The sequence below is a fragment of the Miscanthus floridulus genome, chromosome 6 (genome assembly GCF_019320115.1).
Source record: "Miscanthus floridulus cultivar M001 chromosome 6, ASM1932011v1, whole genome shotgun sequence".
NCBI classification, from domain to species: domain Eukaryota; kingdom Viridiplantae; phylum Streptophyta; class Magnoliopsida; order Poales; family Poaceae; genus Miscanthus; species Miscanthus floridulus.
In genome coordinates, this window is record NC_089585.1 from 89672082 (window position 1) to 89686634 (window position 14553).

The following is a 14553-nucleotide window of genomic DNA, read 5'->3' on the forward strand; positions in this document are numbered from 1 at the left end:
TACAATTATCTATGAAGATAATTCCGCTTGTGTTACACAGATGCAAATAGGTTACACAAAGAGCAATATCACTAAGTATATTGTTCCTAAACTGTTTTATCCCCATGAATTACAAGAAAGCGGGGAAATAAACATCTTGCAAATCCAGTCATGTGATAATCTCGCTGACCTATTTACTAAGTCCTTACCAACTTCTATGTTTTAAAAATTGGTACATGGAATTGGTATGCGGTGACTTTGAGATTTGCCAGAATCAGGGGAAGATATCTCCTAAATGTTGACATGTACCAGCATCATATTATACTCTTTTCTTTCACAAGTTTTACTTACAAGGTTTCTTGTCAAAGTTTTTAATGAGGTAATATTAACATAAGCATGTGTCATATTTTCTATTTTCCCCACCGAGGTTTTTGTGGGAAATATCAAAGACATATATTGCCCTCACAACTCATTCATGGTTTTTCCCTGAGAAGGTTTTTCATGTGAGTTATCCAAGAGGCAATACCAATAATATGTCATCATATTTTCTCCTAATTTTCCCACTGGGTTTTTATAGGAGTTTTAACGACAGATCACTTTATATTGCTCCTCATATTTTTCCTGAAAAGGTTTTTGGAGGAGTTATCTTTATGTCGCATCTCCAATATTTTTTCTCCATTGGGGTTTTTAATGGGATACCAATGACATAGTGGTTTACTTAAATCACAAATAAATATGCTATTTCCTCCTTATTTTCTAATAATGTTTAAAGGAGTTTTTATGGCATATCATATATTCCTCAGATTTTTCCCATAGGGTTTTTCGAGGAATTTCATCTTACAACTGCATTGATCTCAAAGAAGATTCGATCAAGGGAGAGTGTTATGAAATGGTGTCTCTCAACAGACACCCGTTCGGTGATCTCATCAACGACGCCATGAACAGACACCTGTTCACGAAGTGATCTCATCCATCAATTACAAGATTAGTGGATAGGATTAGACAGTTAGTTTTACTCCAAAGGGCATGTCCTTTGGGAACAGTCGTATCCCTTCGTGACACTCCTTCACTTGTATAAATATATTTCAGAGATCAATAAAAAAAAACATTTTTTTCTAAATCTTGTTCATTTACATTCACGCTTTAACAATATGGGCCAAAAGGCCGGCCCTGCGCCCCTAGCTGCAGTTGCTCGTGTTTGATATCTCTTGGCCTCGGCCGCCGCGGTGCATACTTCCTTCTCTCTCCTGCACGCTGGGAAACGAGATTAGGTCTCGTTTCTCCAGGGCTTGGCTCTCTCCGTCTCCTCCCGGGTGAATTTCGGCGGCGGCGGCTGCTTCGCGCGCGCTCGCGCGGGAATGCAGAAATGTCCGCGCACCTCCCTCCCTCCCCTGTCGCGCTGTCTTTATAAGCTGCTCCCTCCCAGCTTCGTCTTCCTCTCCTCCATTTCCCGACCTCGTTCCCTTCCTTCCCCATCGCAATCTCATTGAGTGACAGGAGGATTTGGCGAGTTTGGTGGCCGTCGCGGCGTTGCCCTACGTCCCTGGGCCTTGTCTCCATTCGTCGCCGTCAGATCTGGTTTGTCGCGTGGCCGCTCTGTCTCCTCCCAGGCTCTGTGGAGGCAGCGGTGTTCCTCCTTCGTCTTCCTTGACTCCGCTGGTGGGGCTGGTGTTGGTGATTGCGGATCTGCCTCCTCTCCTTCCAGATCTGGTACCTCTCCACTGTCTGTTATTCTTCCTCTCCATTCCGGGCACCTCGAAAGCTCCGACGACCACCCCGAGGTGAAATTGACCCCATTTCCCCATTCTTGCGATGTTAGGGTTTTGTTCGTCCCTAGGGTTTGGATGCGCCTATGGAAATGATGCATGGTTTGGTTATTTTGGATCTATTGTTGCCTATTTTGAGTATATTGAGCTCAATCATGTTGCTGTTTGTGATAAAGCTGTTCGATTTGCACATATCCATGCTTTTGCTCATGTTTTTTTCGTTTGATATACTGTTACGGTCGATGATGAATATGTCCTTGTACTGGAGGCATTTTTCCCTATGCAGCCGTGCTATTTTTTGTTGTTGAATGCTCACTCATGCATGTTGAGGCCAATGTTTATTGCTTTGTAGATGGATCCCTATGAACATCGTCATTTGATGGCGAGACAAGCTGCAGCCATGGTTGTGGTCATGCTATCCTTTCTAATGACTAGGCTTAGGAGGCTTAGGGCCGAAGAAGAGCCAATAGTTTACGGTCCTAGGTCTGTTGCTGAAAAGCACAGACAAAATACCCTCCAAATGATCTACAACTCCACTGATGCTGAATGCCTAGCTATGCTTCTTATGACCAGAGCCCCTTTTTCCATCTATGCAACCTGCCTAGACAAAGGGCCCTTGTAAAAGAGACTAGGGTATGGCCGATGATGCAAGCTTATTAAAACTAATGACGTGGCTGTATAATTTGATTTTCCATGTCTTCTTGTTGTTTCTCATGGTTGTCATCGAACCCATGCGACATGTCCATTCCCTAGCGACACATGGTAAAATAACTATAGTGATGGCTGGGAATGGACGTGCACATGGCTTTCATGGCCTTCATGATTTGGTTGGTGAACATCTGTTAAAGGATCTTACTTGATCTGTGTTTTATTTTGGAAATGCAGCCACCAATGACTGAGTTCAGATTGTTGCAGCAAATACCAAAGCTGAGGCCACCTGCATGTGGTGGCCTCCACTAACATGTGTTTATTCTTTTGTTTCCTACATTTGTTTCATCTGTTGTATTCTGTGTCAATTTTATTGGCTATGCTTCTTCATGTTCTTGTTACTGCAATGAGAGGAATGAGATCATGGCCAATGATGCAAAACCATTTACACTTATGAGGTGCCTGTATGTTGTTTTTTGATGTCGTCTTGGTGTTTTTCATGGTGGTCATAGAACCCGTGTGAGACGTCCATTCCCTAGCAACACATGGTCAAGTAACTGTAGTGATGGCTGGGAATGGACGTTCACATGGCTTTCATGGCCTTCATGATGTTCTAGTTCAACTTCTTATTTCGGACTTCGGTTGTTGCTCTCATTGATTTGCTGGTTTTTTCTGTTATTTGATAAATGTACAGGCACCTATGATTTACTTGAGAATGTAGCAGCAAATTGTTAAAAGCTAAGGCCAATACATATTTTTTTTGCCGATGATGTCAACTATTTACTTGTACACTTATAGAATCAGTTCATTGGTCGACATTTGATGTCGCCTCATGCACTGTTTCTGATCTGCAAAATATGACTGAGGCACTACCTTTCTTTGCTTGCCTACTAATAGCCGTTGATGTGAGTGAAACTAAGATTATGGCAAAATTCATCTAACTTAGCACCACTGAGTCTCTTACAAATATTTACATTGCAGATAAATGGCTCCATGCTATGTGGTTTTTGAGAGTTACAACCCTGGAATTTACTTCACTTGGCATGAGTGTTCTCTGCAAGTGCTTGGCTACAAAAATGCTAGGTACAAGAAGTACCAAAACTATGAGCAAGCACTGCATCATTACAAGCAGCTATTGTTTCCCAACAGTCTCTTCCCTTCCTTCTAATTGTTATGCTGTTGCTGTCGCACCATCTGATGATAAGCTTGGAGATTGGAAGAATGTGATGATTCTGGCTCTTTTGTTGCTGGTTGTGGCTCTTTTGATGAGACTGACCATGTCTGGGTAATGCAACTGCAATGTCTAGGCCGATGATGACACTAATCCATCTGTGATCTTTGTTCTTTGCATCTCCTGCATGTGCTGCATTCCTCTCTAGAAAACTGTTGAACTGTATCCTCATCCTAAGTGATGGTTGTTGAACTCTCTGCTGTTTTTTTTCGTTTTTTAACCTGACTATGATGAATGGGAACAGCAATTAGTCTGAGGCCATGTTATTGCCAATTTTCTTTATTTCATATTGTTGTAAGCTTTTGTTTGGACAAAATTTGGTTTAACTTAAACCTGACATGATTCAAATCTTGTTCTGCTGTTGTATCCCTTCCTCCTGGTGGTTTCTTGAGCCATGACCAGCCTGGCCCGAATCAAACATCTCCACCTGGCAGTTGGAGGTAGTTGATGCTGGGCCTGGCTGAAGTGATGGAATCAAACGAAGCCTAGGCTGGGCCTATCTCCACTGCTACAAGGAAATCAAACAGAGACACTTGTGCACTCTGGGCCTGGCCGTGGCTGGCCTGGGCCTGGCCTCCCACAGCACCGAAATCAAACACGCCCCAATTACCTGAGACATGTCACATGTCATGTGAATTATTTTAGCTGCTGTAGATATTACAATTCGTGCTGGAGATGGAAACTTGGCATATGGCTGATTATGAAAAAGGAAAGGACGAAAGGTTCCGCGTGGAGTTTAGAAATTCGGAACGGGTGTGGTTAGGCTGGTCTATTTGTGAGAGATTGAGATAAACTTTTGTGTCGGTCCATTGTGAAGCAGTTTTTACATGTACATGAATCCCCAGTTCTCTGCATCCGTAGTAGGGTAAAATGCTGTTACCTGAAAAAATTGTATGAGTTAATACCTCCGTATAGCAACAGAAACTTGTGATCAATTTGCATGGGCTCAATGTTGTGTTTAGCATACCGATGGGATGTGTGTCCAAATCCTTGTTCCTGAACTGATTGCGATTGGTGCCGATATCTTAGTTGGCATTTTGGTAACCAAATGTTGTTTAAATAGATTTTGCAGCTCATAATCCTGGACCTGGACCTATTGCTGCTCTCGTTGCCTCGTGGTACTTTCGTTACAACTCTGCTTCTACGGTAGCAGGCTTGCAGCGGGTCACAACTCGCAATGCGAAGGCGAATAAGATGAGTGGGCAGAACGCGTGCCACAGCCCACAGCACCTGCGGCACGCAGCCGAGCTGCATGGCGTCGGCATCGCGGCTCCCAAAGTTCCGATGCGGCATGTGCACGGCCCAAATGGAAAATACATCAGCCAGAGAACGCCGCCGCATATCCCGGTGTTTCCCTTTCTTCTTGGGGGGCTTTTTTTTCATCAGAAATATAAACACCAGAAGACATGCGCCCGCGCGCTCTTCTCTCCTTGCTGCCCGCGTCCTCCCCTCCACACCAATGTGGCCACCACCGCACGTCGCCGCCTCCCCCACGGCCGCCTTCCACGTCAGGTCGTCCTCGTCCCGGCACCGTCCCCGCCACCGCGGCGGGAGCGGGATGACGATGTCCGTCTCCTGCTGCCGCGTCGCGGTGCTCGTGTCCCTCCTCGCAGCGGGCGCGGCCACGGCGCTGCTCACATTCTCCTATTAACAGCGGATCAAGGAAGAACGAAGGGATCGGTTATAGGTAGGGGAAGCAAGCAAGAGAACCGGAAGTAGCGTGAGTTCTTAGCAGTAGTTAGGTTCATTACAATGGCTGATACCCTCCGATACACCGTTCGGCCAGCATAACTACGCACTCGATACGGTCAGCCGCTTCAACGCCTTCGCCCGTCGCGGATCGCTTGGAAGCCCACTCCGGCCCAGCGTAGCGCGGGTTGCCCATTCTAGGCCTCTTCGGTCTTTCTTCTCTTGGCCCAGCTGATGTAGAGATTCCCCCTCTCTTGCGCGCCATGTTGCAGCCACAACTTGGCACGAGGAAACTGCTGATGTAGAGATTCCAAATCTTCCCAAGTGGCTAATGAAACTGGTAAGTTAGACCACTTAATAAGACCTTATTGAATGTATTTCTTACCACGCGACAACTGCCGACGGTGCAGAATGCGCTCAGGAACACTCCATTGAGCTGATGCCGGAGGTAAAGTTGAAGTTACAGTGTGTTGAGGACCCACGGCCTTCTTGAGCTGAGAAACATGGAATACAGGATGGATCATAGAGGACGGTGGAAGTTCCAGCTTGTACGCCACCGAGCCAACACGTGCCAGCACCTTGTAAGGACCGAAGTACTTGAAAGCGAGCTTCTGGCTGCTTCGATTGGCTACTGACGCTTGCACATAGGGTTGAAGCTTGAGGAAGACCCAATCATCAACTTGGAATTGTCGCTCAGAACGATTGGAATCAGCAGCCTGCTTCATACGCTGCTTGGCGCGGAGCAAGTGCTGCCGTATCAGTTCAGACATCATCTCACGGTCATGCAGCCACCCCGCAATATTAGTCACAGGCTGCTCATCGATAGAATTGAGGCCAAAATGTGTAGGAGCATACCCATAAAGCACCTCAAAAGGAGATCTCCCCAATGCCGAATGTCAGCTGGTGTTGTACCAGTACTCAGCCAAATCAATCCACTGATGCCACTGCTTGGGACAAGCATGAACATAGCAGCGCAAGAAGGTTTCCAAACACTGATTGACCCGCTCGGTCTGGCCGTCTAATTGAGGGTGGTAGGCCATACTCATATGAAGCTCGACTTTGGCCAGCTTGAACAATTCCCGCCATAGAGCACTGGTGAAAATCTTATCACGATCAGAGACAAGGGCCGAAGGCATACCATGAAGGCGATAGACCTGAGAAATGAAGTGCTTGGCACTGTAGCAGTGGTGAAAGGGTGACGGAGGCTGAGAAAATGAGCATACTTGCTGAAGAGATTCACTACCACTAGGATACAGTTGTACCCTTCAGACATTGGCAAACCCTCCACAAAATCCAGAGATAATACTTTCCAGGAACGTTCAGGCACCGGCAACGGTTGAAGAAGCCCTGGAAGCTTGCTGCGGTCAGGCTTGGCCTACTGGCAGATTGTGCAGTCAGTCACAAAAGCACGCACCTCAGCCTTCAAACCCGGCCAATAAAAATGCTGCTTCAAGCGCCGATAAGTGACTGGAAGCCCACTGTGTCCACCAACTACGCTGGCATGCATGGCTTGCACCAACTTGAAACGCGCGGCAGCATCCTTGCCAACCCAGATACGGCCCTTGTAATGAATCAGGCCGTCTTGAAGAGTGTAATGGGGTGAAGACACCGAAGAATTGGAAAGCTTGGCCAACAACTCTTGAGTCACCGGATCATTGGTATAAGACTGCAGCATTTCCAGTAACCACTCTGGTTGGTAGATCGACATGGCCACACATTGGAGAACCGAAGCTCGCGACAAGGCATCGGCCGCCCCATTATCAACACCTTTCTTGTACACAATGCGGTATTGCAGCCCAAGGAGCTTAGTAAATACTTTTTGCTGCCATGAGGTATGAAGACGCTGGTCCTCCAACTGTACCAAACTCTTGTGATCCATCAGGATGTGAAACTCAGCAAGTTGCAGATAACTGCGCCACTGCTCAACAGCCATAAGAATTGCTAGATATTCTTTTTCATACGTGGACAGGCCCTGTAAACGTGGACTGAGAGATTTACTCAAGAATGCCAGAGGATGGCCCTACTGCATCAAGACTGCACCGACACCAGTCCCACTAGCATCAGTCTCTATGACGAAGGGCTTAGAAAAGTTGGGCATGGCCAAAACTGGAGCTGAGGTCAAAGCTGTCTTGAGTGCCAAAAATAATTGCTCATGAACTGCAGTCCAGACGAATAGAGCCCCTTTCTTGAGAAGATCAGTGAGGGGCTGAGAGATCATACCAAAATGGCGGACGAAGCGACGGTAATAGCCGGCCAAACCCAAGAAGCTGCACAATTCCTTGACAGAGGAAGGAGTTGGCCATTGCAACACTGCCTAGACCTTGTCCGAATCAGTGGCCACGCCCTGTTTAGAAATCAGATGGCCTAGATAGCGCAACTGTCGCTGAGCAAAGACACACTTGGAAAAGTTAAATTGCCATTTGTCCCGCTACAGCAGTTCTAGCACAAGGCGTACATGCTCAATGTGTCCTTCCAACGTTCGACTAAATATCAAGATATCGTCAAAGAATACCAACACGCACTTTGAAAGGTCCTTGTTTGGTTTTGGTAATTGAGTGACAACTTAGATAGACTAATTGTGTTTATATGAGATACACAGGTGATTAGTCCATAGGTACATGTGTGTGAGCAACATATGTCATGGAGGTGAAAATGGCTTGGAGATGTTGCAAAGCTCACACATATGATGATGAAGGAGCTTAAATGCACATGAGACATGACATTGAGTCATGTGATCAAGGTGGAGAAGATCAAGACAAGACTTGGCTTGATGGACCAGTTGCAAGCATGAAGGGCAAGTCAAAGGCTTTGGAGTGATGGACCGCGTGGCGGTGAAGCTTGAGCAAGACTTGGCGCTGATGGACGATGGCAACGGTGAAGAGCAAGTGAAGTCAAGATCGATGAACCAATATGATCACGTGATGATATGAAGTGGATCATATCATTATTGATCGTGTTGGTGCATGTGTTGCATCGACATTGGAGGAGATGGAATGGAATGCGCAAGGCAAAGGTATAACCTAGGGCATTTCATTTCACCGGTCATAGGTGTGTAGAGAAGTTTATGACCGGGTTTAGGATAGATGGCCGTACTATCAAGAGGGGCAAACTTGTTTGCATATCGGTCATCTAGTGCCACTCGAGTGATCTAACTTTGCATTATCGCTAGGATCGAGTGGCGTGGCAAGTTGAGTGGCTAACATCCTTTGGGAAATGATTGTGAAAATGCTAACACACATACACATGGTGGTATACACTTGGTGGTGTTGGCACATTTATAAAGGAGGTGGTGTTTGCAGGGGTGAGATGGGTTTGGGTCGCTCTCTTGCGCCGGATGCAAATTCTTGGTGGTTAGCACATTGGAGCAAGGGTGAAGAAGTTAGAAGTGAAAACAAGTTGGTCGCGAAGACACTGGCGTCGGTCAACTGACCGGACGCTGGGTCTGAAAGCACCGGACGCTGGGAGCATGCGTCTGGTCGAGCTGGTCGGTCGGCACAGTACCGAGGGTATTGCACCGGACGCTGTCTGTGTCCGGTCAAGGTGGACCGGACGCGTCCGGTCGAAGAAATATGCCTCGGGGGGCTTACTGGAAACGACCGGACGCTGAGGATTCAGCGTCCGGTCAGTTGAAGCTGCTGCGTCCGGTTAGGTCAAGTGACCATTGGAATAGGGGCACGTGGCCGTCTGCGGGCGACCGAACGCTGAGGTCCAGCGTCCGGTCAACACGACCGGAGCGTCCGGTCGGCCCGATTTTTGCCCAGTGAAGGGGTAACGGCTAGTTTAGCCCTTGGGGCTATAAATAGATGTGGCCTTTAGCCATGGCTGGGGTGGAGCACCTCAAGGGACTTAGTGTCCATGCTTGTGAGTGCTTGGGAGCCCTCCATCACACATATACTTGATAGTGATCATTCGATTATGTGAGTGAGCGATTCTAGTGCGATTATATCGTGAGGTTGCATCGAGTGGCACTAGGTGATCGAGTTGCAAGCTGGTGGTGCTTGTTACTCTTGGAGGTTGCCAAGTCCTAGACGGCTTGGTAGTGGTCTCCGTCGAAGCGCGCAAGAAGCTTGTGCGGCGCTCCGGAGAAGTGCTTGTGAGGGGCATTGTGCTCGCCCCGCGGGAGCCGCGAAGAGCAACTCTAGTAAAGCGTGTCATTGAGCTACCCTCACTTCCGGGGTAGGTTCTTGCGGCGCCCGACGTGCGGACTTAGCGGGTGATGCTAATTAGCCGCCGAACCACCAAGTGAGCGGTCGACACAACGGGGACTAGCGTGTTGGCAAACACGTGAACCTCGGGAGAAAAATCATCGTATCAACCTTATTCTTCCCGTTGGTTTGCATCCCCGTTACACAAGCTTGCAATTACTTTTATACATATTAAGCTTGTGTAGTTGCTCTTGTAATTAGATAGCTTGTGTAGCTTGCTAATTACCTTCTTGCTTGTGTAGCATAGAAGTAGCTCCCTTGCGTGGCTAATTTGGTTTTAGTAACCTTGTTAGTCACATTGCTTAGTTTGTGTAGCTAAGTATTTACGCTCACTAATTAGGCATTGGTTGCCTTGTTATTGAGCATTGCTAGTGAGCTTTGTTAGCTTTGTGCTTTTGCTTACTAGCATGTGTAGGAGCTCCCTTGTTGCTTAAAATACTAGTGGCATAGGTTTGTGTAACCTTACTCCTAGAATTATTTAGGAGAGCTCTAACTAGCCCGGCACCTTTGTTGCATAATTGTTATTGAAAGGATCAAGATGCCCAAGAGGGGGGGTGAATTGGGCTAATTCGAAATTCTCTTGCAATAAACAAATCCTACGGATAGCCCAATTAACCCCTTGTGCCTAGAAAAGTGTTTCTATCAAACTAAAGCACAACGAACTCACCACCTAAGTTCCAACCTTACTCAAGCAAGCAATTCTATGGATGTAAAACAAGTATTGAATTGCTCAAAGTAAATACTCAAAGTAAGTGCTCAAAGTAAATAGGGAGAGAAAGGAACGCGGCGATGTTTTGCCGAGGTATCGAAGAGTCGCCACTCTCCACTAGTCCTCGTTGGAGCACCCGTGCAAGGGTGTAGCTCCCCCTTGATCCGCGCAAGGATCAAGTGCTCTCTATGGGTTGATTCTTCGACACTCCGTCGCGGCGAATCACCCAAAGCCGCTCACAACTTGAGTTGGGTCACCCACAAGCTCCGCCGGGTGAACACCAAACTCCCAATCACCACCAAGCCGTCTAGGTGATGGCGATCACCAAGAGTAACAAGCACGAACTCTCACTTGACCACGCGAAGCCTAATGAGAAGATGGATGCACACTTTGCTACTTCTTGATTTGCTAGTGAGGCTACTCTCTTGGATTCTCAAATCACAAACACCTCACTAGGACCTTGCTCTTCTTGGCACTCACAAACGTGTTTCTCAGCTGTTGGAATGAGCAAAAGTTACTCCACTCACGAGTGGAGCTTCTATTTATAAGGCAGCCTGAAAAACTAACCGTTATGAGCTTCTGCGGGACGACCGGACGCTCCGATCGTGATGACCGGACGCTCCGGTCAGTTCAACCCGCGAACCAGCATTCAAGTGATGACCGGACGCTGACAGGGTCCGGTCAGTACCGACCGGACGCGTCCGGTCGCTCTTGGATGCTTACTGTAAACGACCGGACGCTGGATACTCAGGGTCCGGTCACATTGACCGGACGCGTCCGGTCACTCTTTTCCAAGTCTGGACCCTTACTGGAGTCGACCGGACGCTAGCCCTCAGCGTCCGGTCACACGACCTTCCAGCGTCCGGTCACAACAGACTTAACCACCTCAGTCAAACGAACTGACCGGACCCTGCGGCCAGCGTCCGGTCGCACCGGAGCCAGCGTCCGGTCAGTGTTTGACCCTCCATTCACTTCCAACTTTCGAACATATGTGAATGAAGTTTGCTCCAAAGGATCTTAGGCATTCATAGGAGCTACCTAGAGCTAGTTTTAACAAGTGTGCACCACACCTAACTCACTAGACTCAACTAGGTCAAGCTACCCATTCATACCCCCCCTTCATAGTACGGCCAAAGGAAAAACAAAGTCCTAAACTACTCTAAGTGTCTCTCCAACTCCAATCGACACTTAGAACTAGTTATCCTTAACCTTGTCGTCCGTCCTTTGAAAACCGAAACGATTTCCATCGTAGGGGCATGACAACCTTGATTGCCCAATCGATCTCCATTACCATGACCTAACTTAGTTTCCTCTGCAAAACACACGTTAGTCATAGTAATCTTGTATTGACATTAATCACCGAAATCCAACTAGGGGCCTAGATGCTTTCAATCTCCCCCTTTTTGGTGATTGATGACAATACTACCTCGAGTATGTTATGGAGTGAGGTTTTTGACGGGCTTGGTTCATATAAGCTTTTGTCAATAAGAACAAAAGAGTTAGTCAAGCTTATATGACCCAAGCCAACACAATGTACTCAAAGGATATGAATTAAGCATGAGTACTAATAACAATGCTCATTTGCTTCGAAGTATAAACGCGGAAGCAAAAGCAAATGAGCATAACACAAGTGATATGACATATAGATAATGCAAAGTAGAAATCACACATGTCAAATATCACAATCACGTAGATAGCACTATCACATAAATATAATAGTATGCATGAAAGTAAACACACGAATGCATAAGTAATAGTGTATCACACAAATAAAACTCCAAATGTATAAAATAAGCTAATACTAGATAACTAGCTCCCCCTAAAGCTCGCTCCCCCTGAGTCTACATACTCAAAACCCTCTCCCCCTTTGGCGTCAAACACCAAAACCTAAGGGTCGGTCGGCGGGGCTGCAGCGGACGAGTCGGGCGCTGAAGTACGTGGAGCAAGATGGAACTGGGCGCCATCATCATCTGACCCTGAGCTCTGAACTGACTGACCCTCTGAAGCAGGAAGAGTCGCTGAAGCGGTATGGGTCTGAGCTGGGGCTGGTGCTGCCTGTGAAGCTGCAAGGATGTCTGTCGTAGGATCTGAAGAGGCGACAGACGAGGGAAGCCTCTGAGTAGTCATGATGGCTGGAGCTGCTGTAGATGGACCGGCAGTATGCATGTGAGGCGGAGTAGGCATGCCGGTCAACTCGCTGAAGGATGCTCCAAGACTCCTAGAGACTGACGACTCAGGCACGAACAGCGAGGAAGACTGCTCTGGTGAAAAACCCGTGTGGTAAGGAGTGAACTGCGGGGCTACACCAGGTGAAGCTAACCACTGGGACACCTGTATAGGAGGTGAAGTAAACTGAACTGGAGGCTGTCCCTGACTCTGAAGCCCGATGGGCTGTACTGCTGGAGTCGTCGAAGTGGTAGGAGGCTGTGCAACCTGGGGCGAAGGCTGTGGCAGTGGGACCCCAATAGCTGTCACTACATGCTGCATGAATCCCATGAGCTGCTGCTGCATAAGTAACTGCTGGTGCTGAAGGAGCTGCTGCTGACGCTGGAACTCGTCCTGACGAGCCTGAAACTGTGCGAAGTTGGCAGCTGTCTCCTGTGCCTGTCGTGTCTGATCCTGCTGCATCCGCTCAAGAATAGCTATGAGAGCGGGGTCTGTCTGTGGAGCAGGTGGAGCAGAACTAGAGCTACCGGCCTCTGCATCGTGTCTGCGTGGAGGCATCTGAGGTATAGGCTGGTAGTCGTCGTCGGAGCTGTCACTGTACTCGCTCACCTCCTGCTGTGCCTCTAGCTCCTCCTCCTCTGTGGCTGCAATCCCTCTGATGATCTCATCCTGCTGAGCTGCGGACTCTGGCACGTCGGGACGACGGCTAGGCTGATTGGGTGCCTGAGGAGTGGTATGTCTGATCCGCTGTGACAGGTTGTAAGCTGGGAACTCTGTAGTGGCACCTGTATACTCATCCATCATGCCAGGGGGCTTATCCATCACAACTCTACGGATGAGGAAGGTGATCCAGTGAGCATAGGGAAGCTGCCTGCGACCCTTGAATCCCTCAGCTATAGTATCCTCCATCTCTGACAGAAGGAGGTCCCAGATGTCAAACACTGTCATCTGCATGATGGCATTGAGAAGCCAGAGCTGTAAGCGAGTTAGGCCCTCTCTGTATCCCAACCTGGGGAGCAGTGTCCTCCTGATGATGGCCTCTAGAATCCTCGCTGTAGGAGTCAAGTCACTGGGGTTCCTGCTCGACCCCTCACCAAACGGCTCCTTGAAGCAATGCCGCACTAAGTCTGTAGGGGGCACCAACCCTCCATGAGGACGCCTGGGAGGTTCCTGCTGACCATAGCAAACCTCATGCATCTTTACAGGCTGCTCCTGTAGTCTCAGTATCTCCCTGGCTCTGCCACTGGTCACTCTGTGGTCTTTGCCGTTGAAAGCAAAGTGAATGTATCTGTGATGAGGATCAATGTAGAGCGAGGCATAAAACTGACGGACCCAAGATGGTACATATATCCCCGTCCGTCCAATCAGATCTGACAGTCCTGGCAAATATGACAAGTGTTGCCGAATGCTCTCTCCGGCTGCTGCCACAATGGACTCTATCTGGCAGACCCTCTGTGATCTGAACACTGCCCCACTGTTAAGATATGCATTGTAGAAATCCTCATGCAGTGGCATGTAGAACCCCTCAGCTGCTCTCTCATCCCTCCTCGGAGGAAACCAAACCTCAAACTCGACAAACCGCAGCTGCTGAACCTGCCTGGCTGTAGCGGCCCTCAAGTCGAGGTGAACCACTGGAGGCGGACCCTGTGGTCTGGGCGGAGGGCGTGAACCCCTGCGCCGTGTAACTGGCCTCGGTGGAACTGCAGCACTGGTACGACTCGAGCGGCGTAGCTGAGGTGCCGGCTCGGTCTCCTGACTCTCCTGAGTCTCCTGGGCTGGCTGAGGCTCTACTGGTGGGGGCTGCTGCTGTGCTGACGGACCCTCCTCAATGGCGACCCGTCGTCCTGCAAACGTGGCAGTCCCAGCTGGACTACCATGACGACGCTCAACCTCCTCAATCGCAGCTCTGACTGCGGGTGAAACTGGCTGATCTGCAATGACAACTCCGCTACGGGTACCACCTCTCTCGGCACGGTCTGCGGCCTCTGCAACAGCTGCTGCTCTCGCTGTCTTGGCGTCGGGGTACTTGCGCTTCTTGGATGTCAGCTGCTTGGTTGACTTGCCTTTGGATCCGGCTGGCTGGCGAGGCGGGGGCCTCCGATCATCATCACCTGGGTCACCACCAACATTCTTGGTGCGAGCCATCTGAACTGACAAGAT

At 48.6% G+C, this 14553-nt stretch overlaps 1 protein-coding gene and 1 long non-coding RNA gene across 2 annotated transcripts; one reads left to right on the forward strand and one right to left on the reverse strand.

Annotated features, from left to right (window-relative positions):
• The first annotated feature begins 1203 nt into the window (after window positions 1–1203).
• LOC136458583 (uncharacterized) lies at window positions 1204–3911 on the forward strand. The gene is made up of 2 exons (XR_010760022.1): window positions 1204–1760; window positions 3375–3911. It is a non-coding gene; the product is annotated as an uncharacterized lncRNA (long non-coding RNA).
• Window positions 3912–4447: 536 nt separating this feature from the next.
• LOC136460800 (uncharacterized) lies at window positions 4448–7411 on the reverse strand. Its single transcript, XM_066460367.1, has 6 exons — window positions 7358–7411; window positions 6830–7285; window positions 6452–6688; window positions 5778–6125; window positions 4855–5268; window positions 4448–4504 (listed from the first exon to the last, which is right to left on the reverse strand). The coding sequence occupies exons 1-6, from the start codon at window positions 7409–7411 to the stop codon at window positions 4448–4450; spliced, it is 1566 nt and encodes a 521-aa protein (XP_066316464.1).
• Between the last annotated feature and the right edge of the window lie 7142 nt (window positions 7412–14553).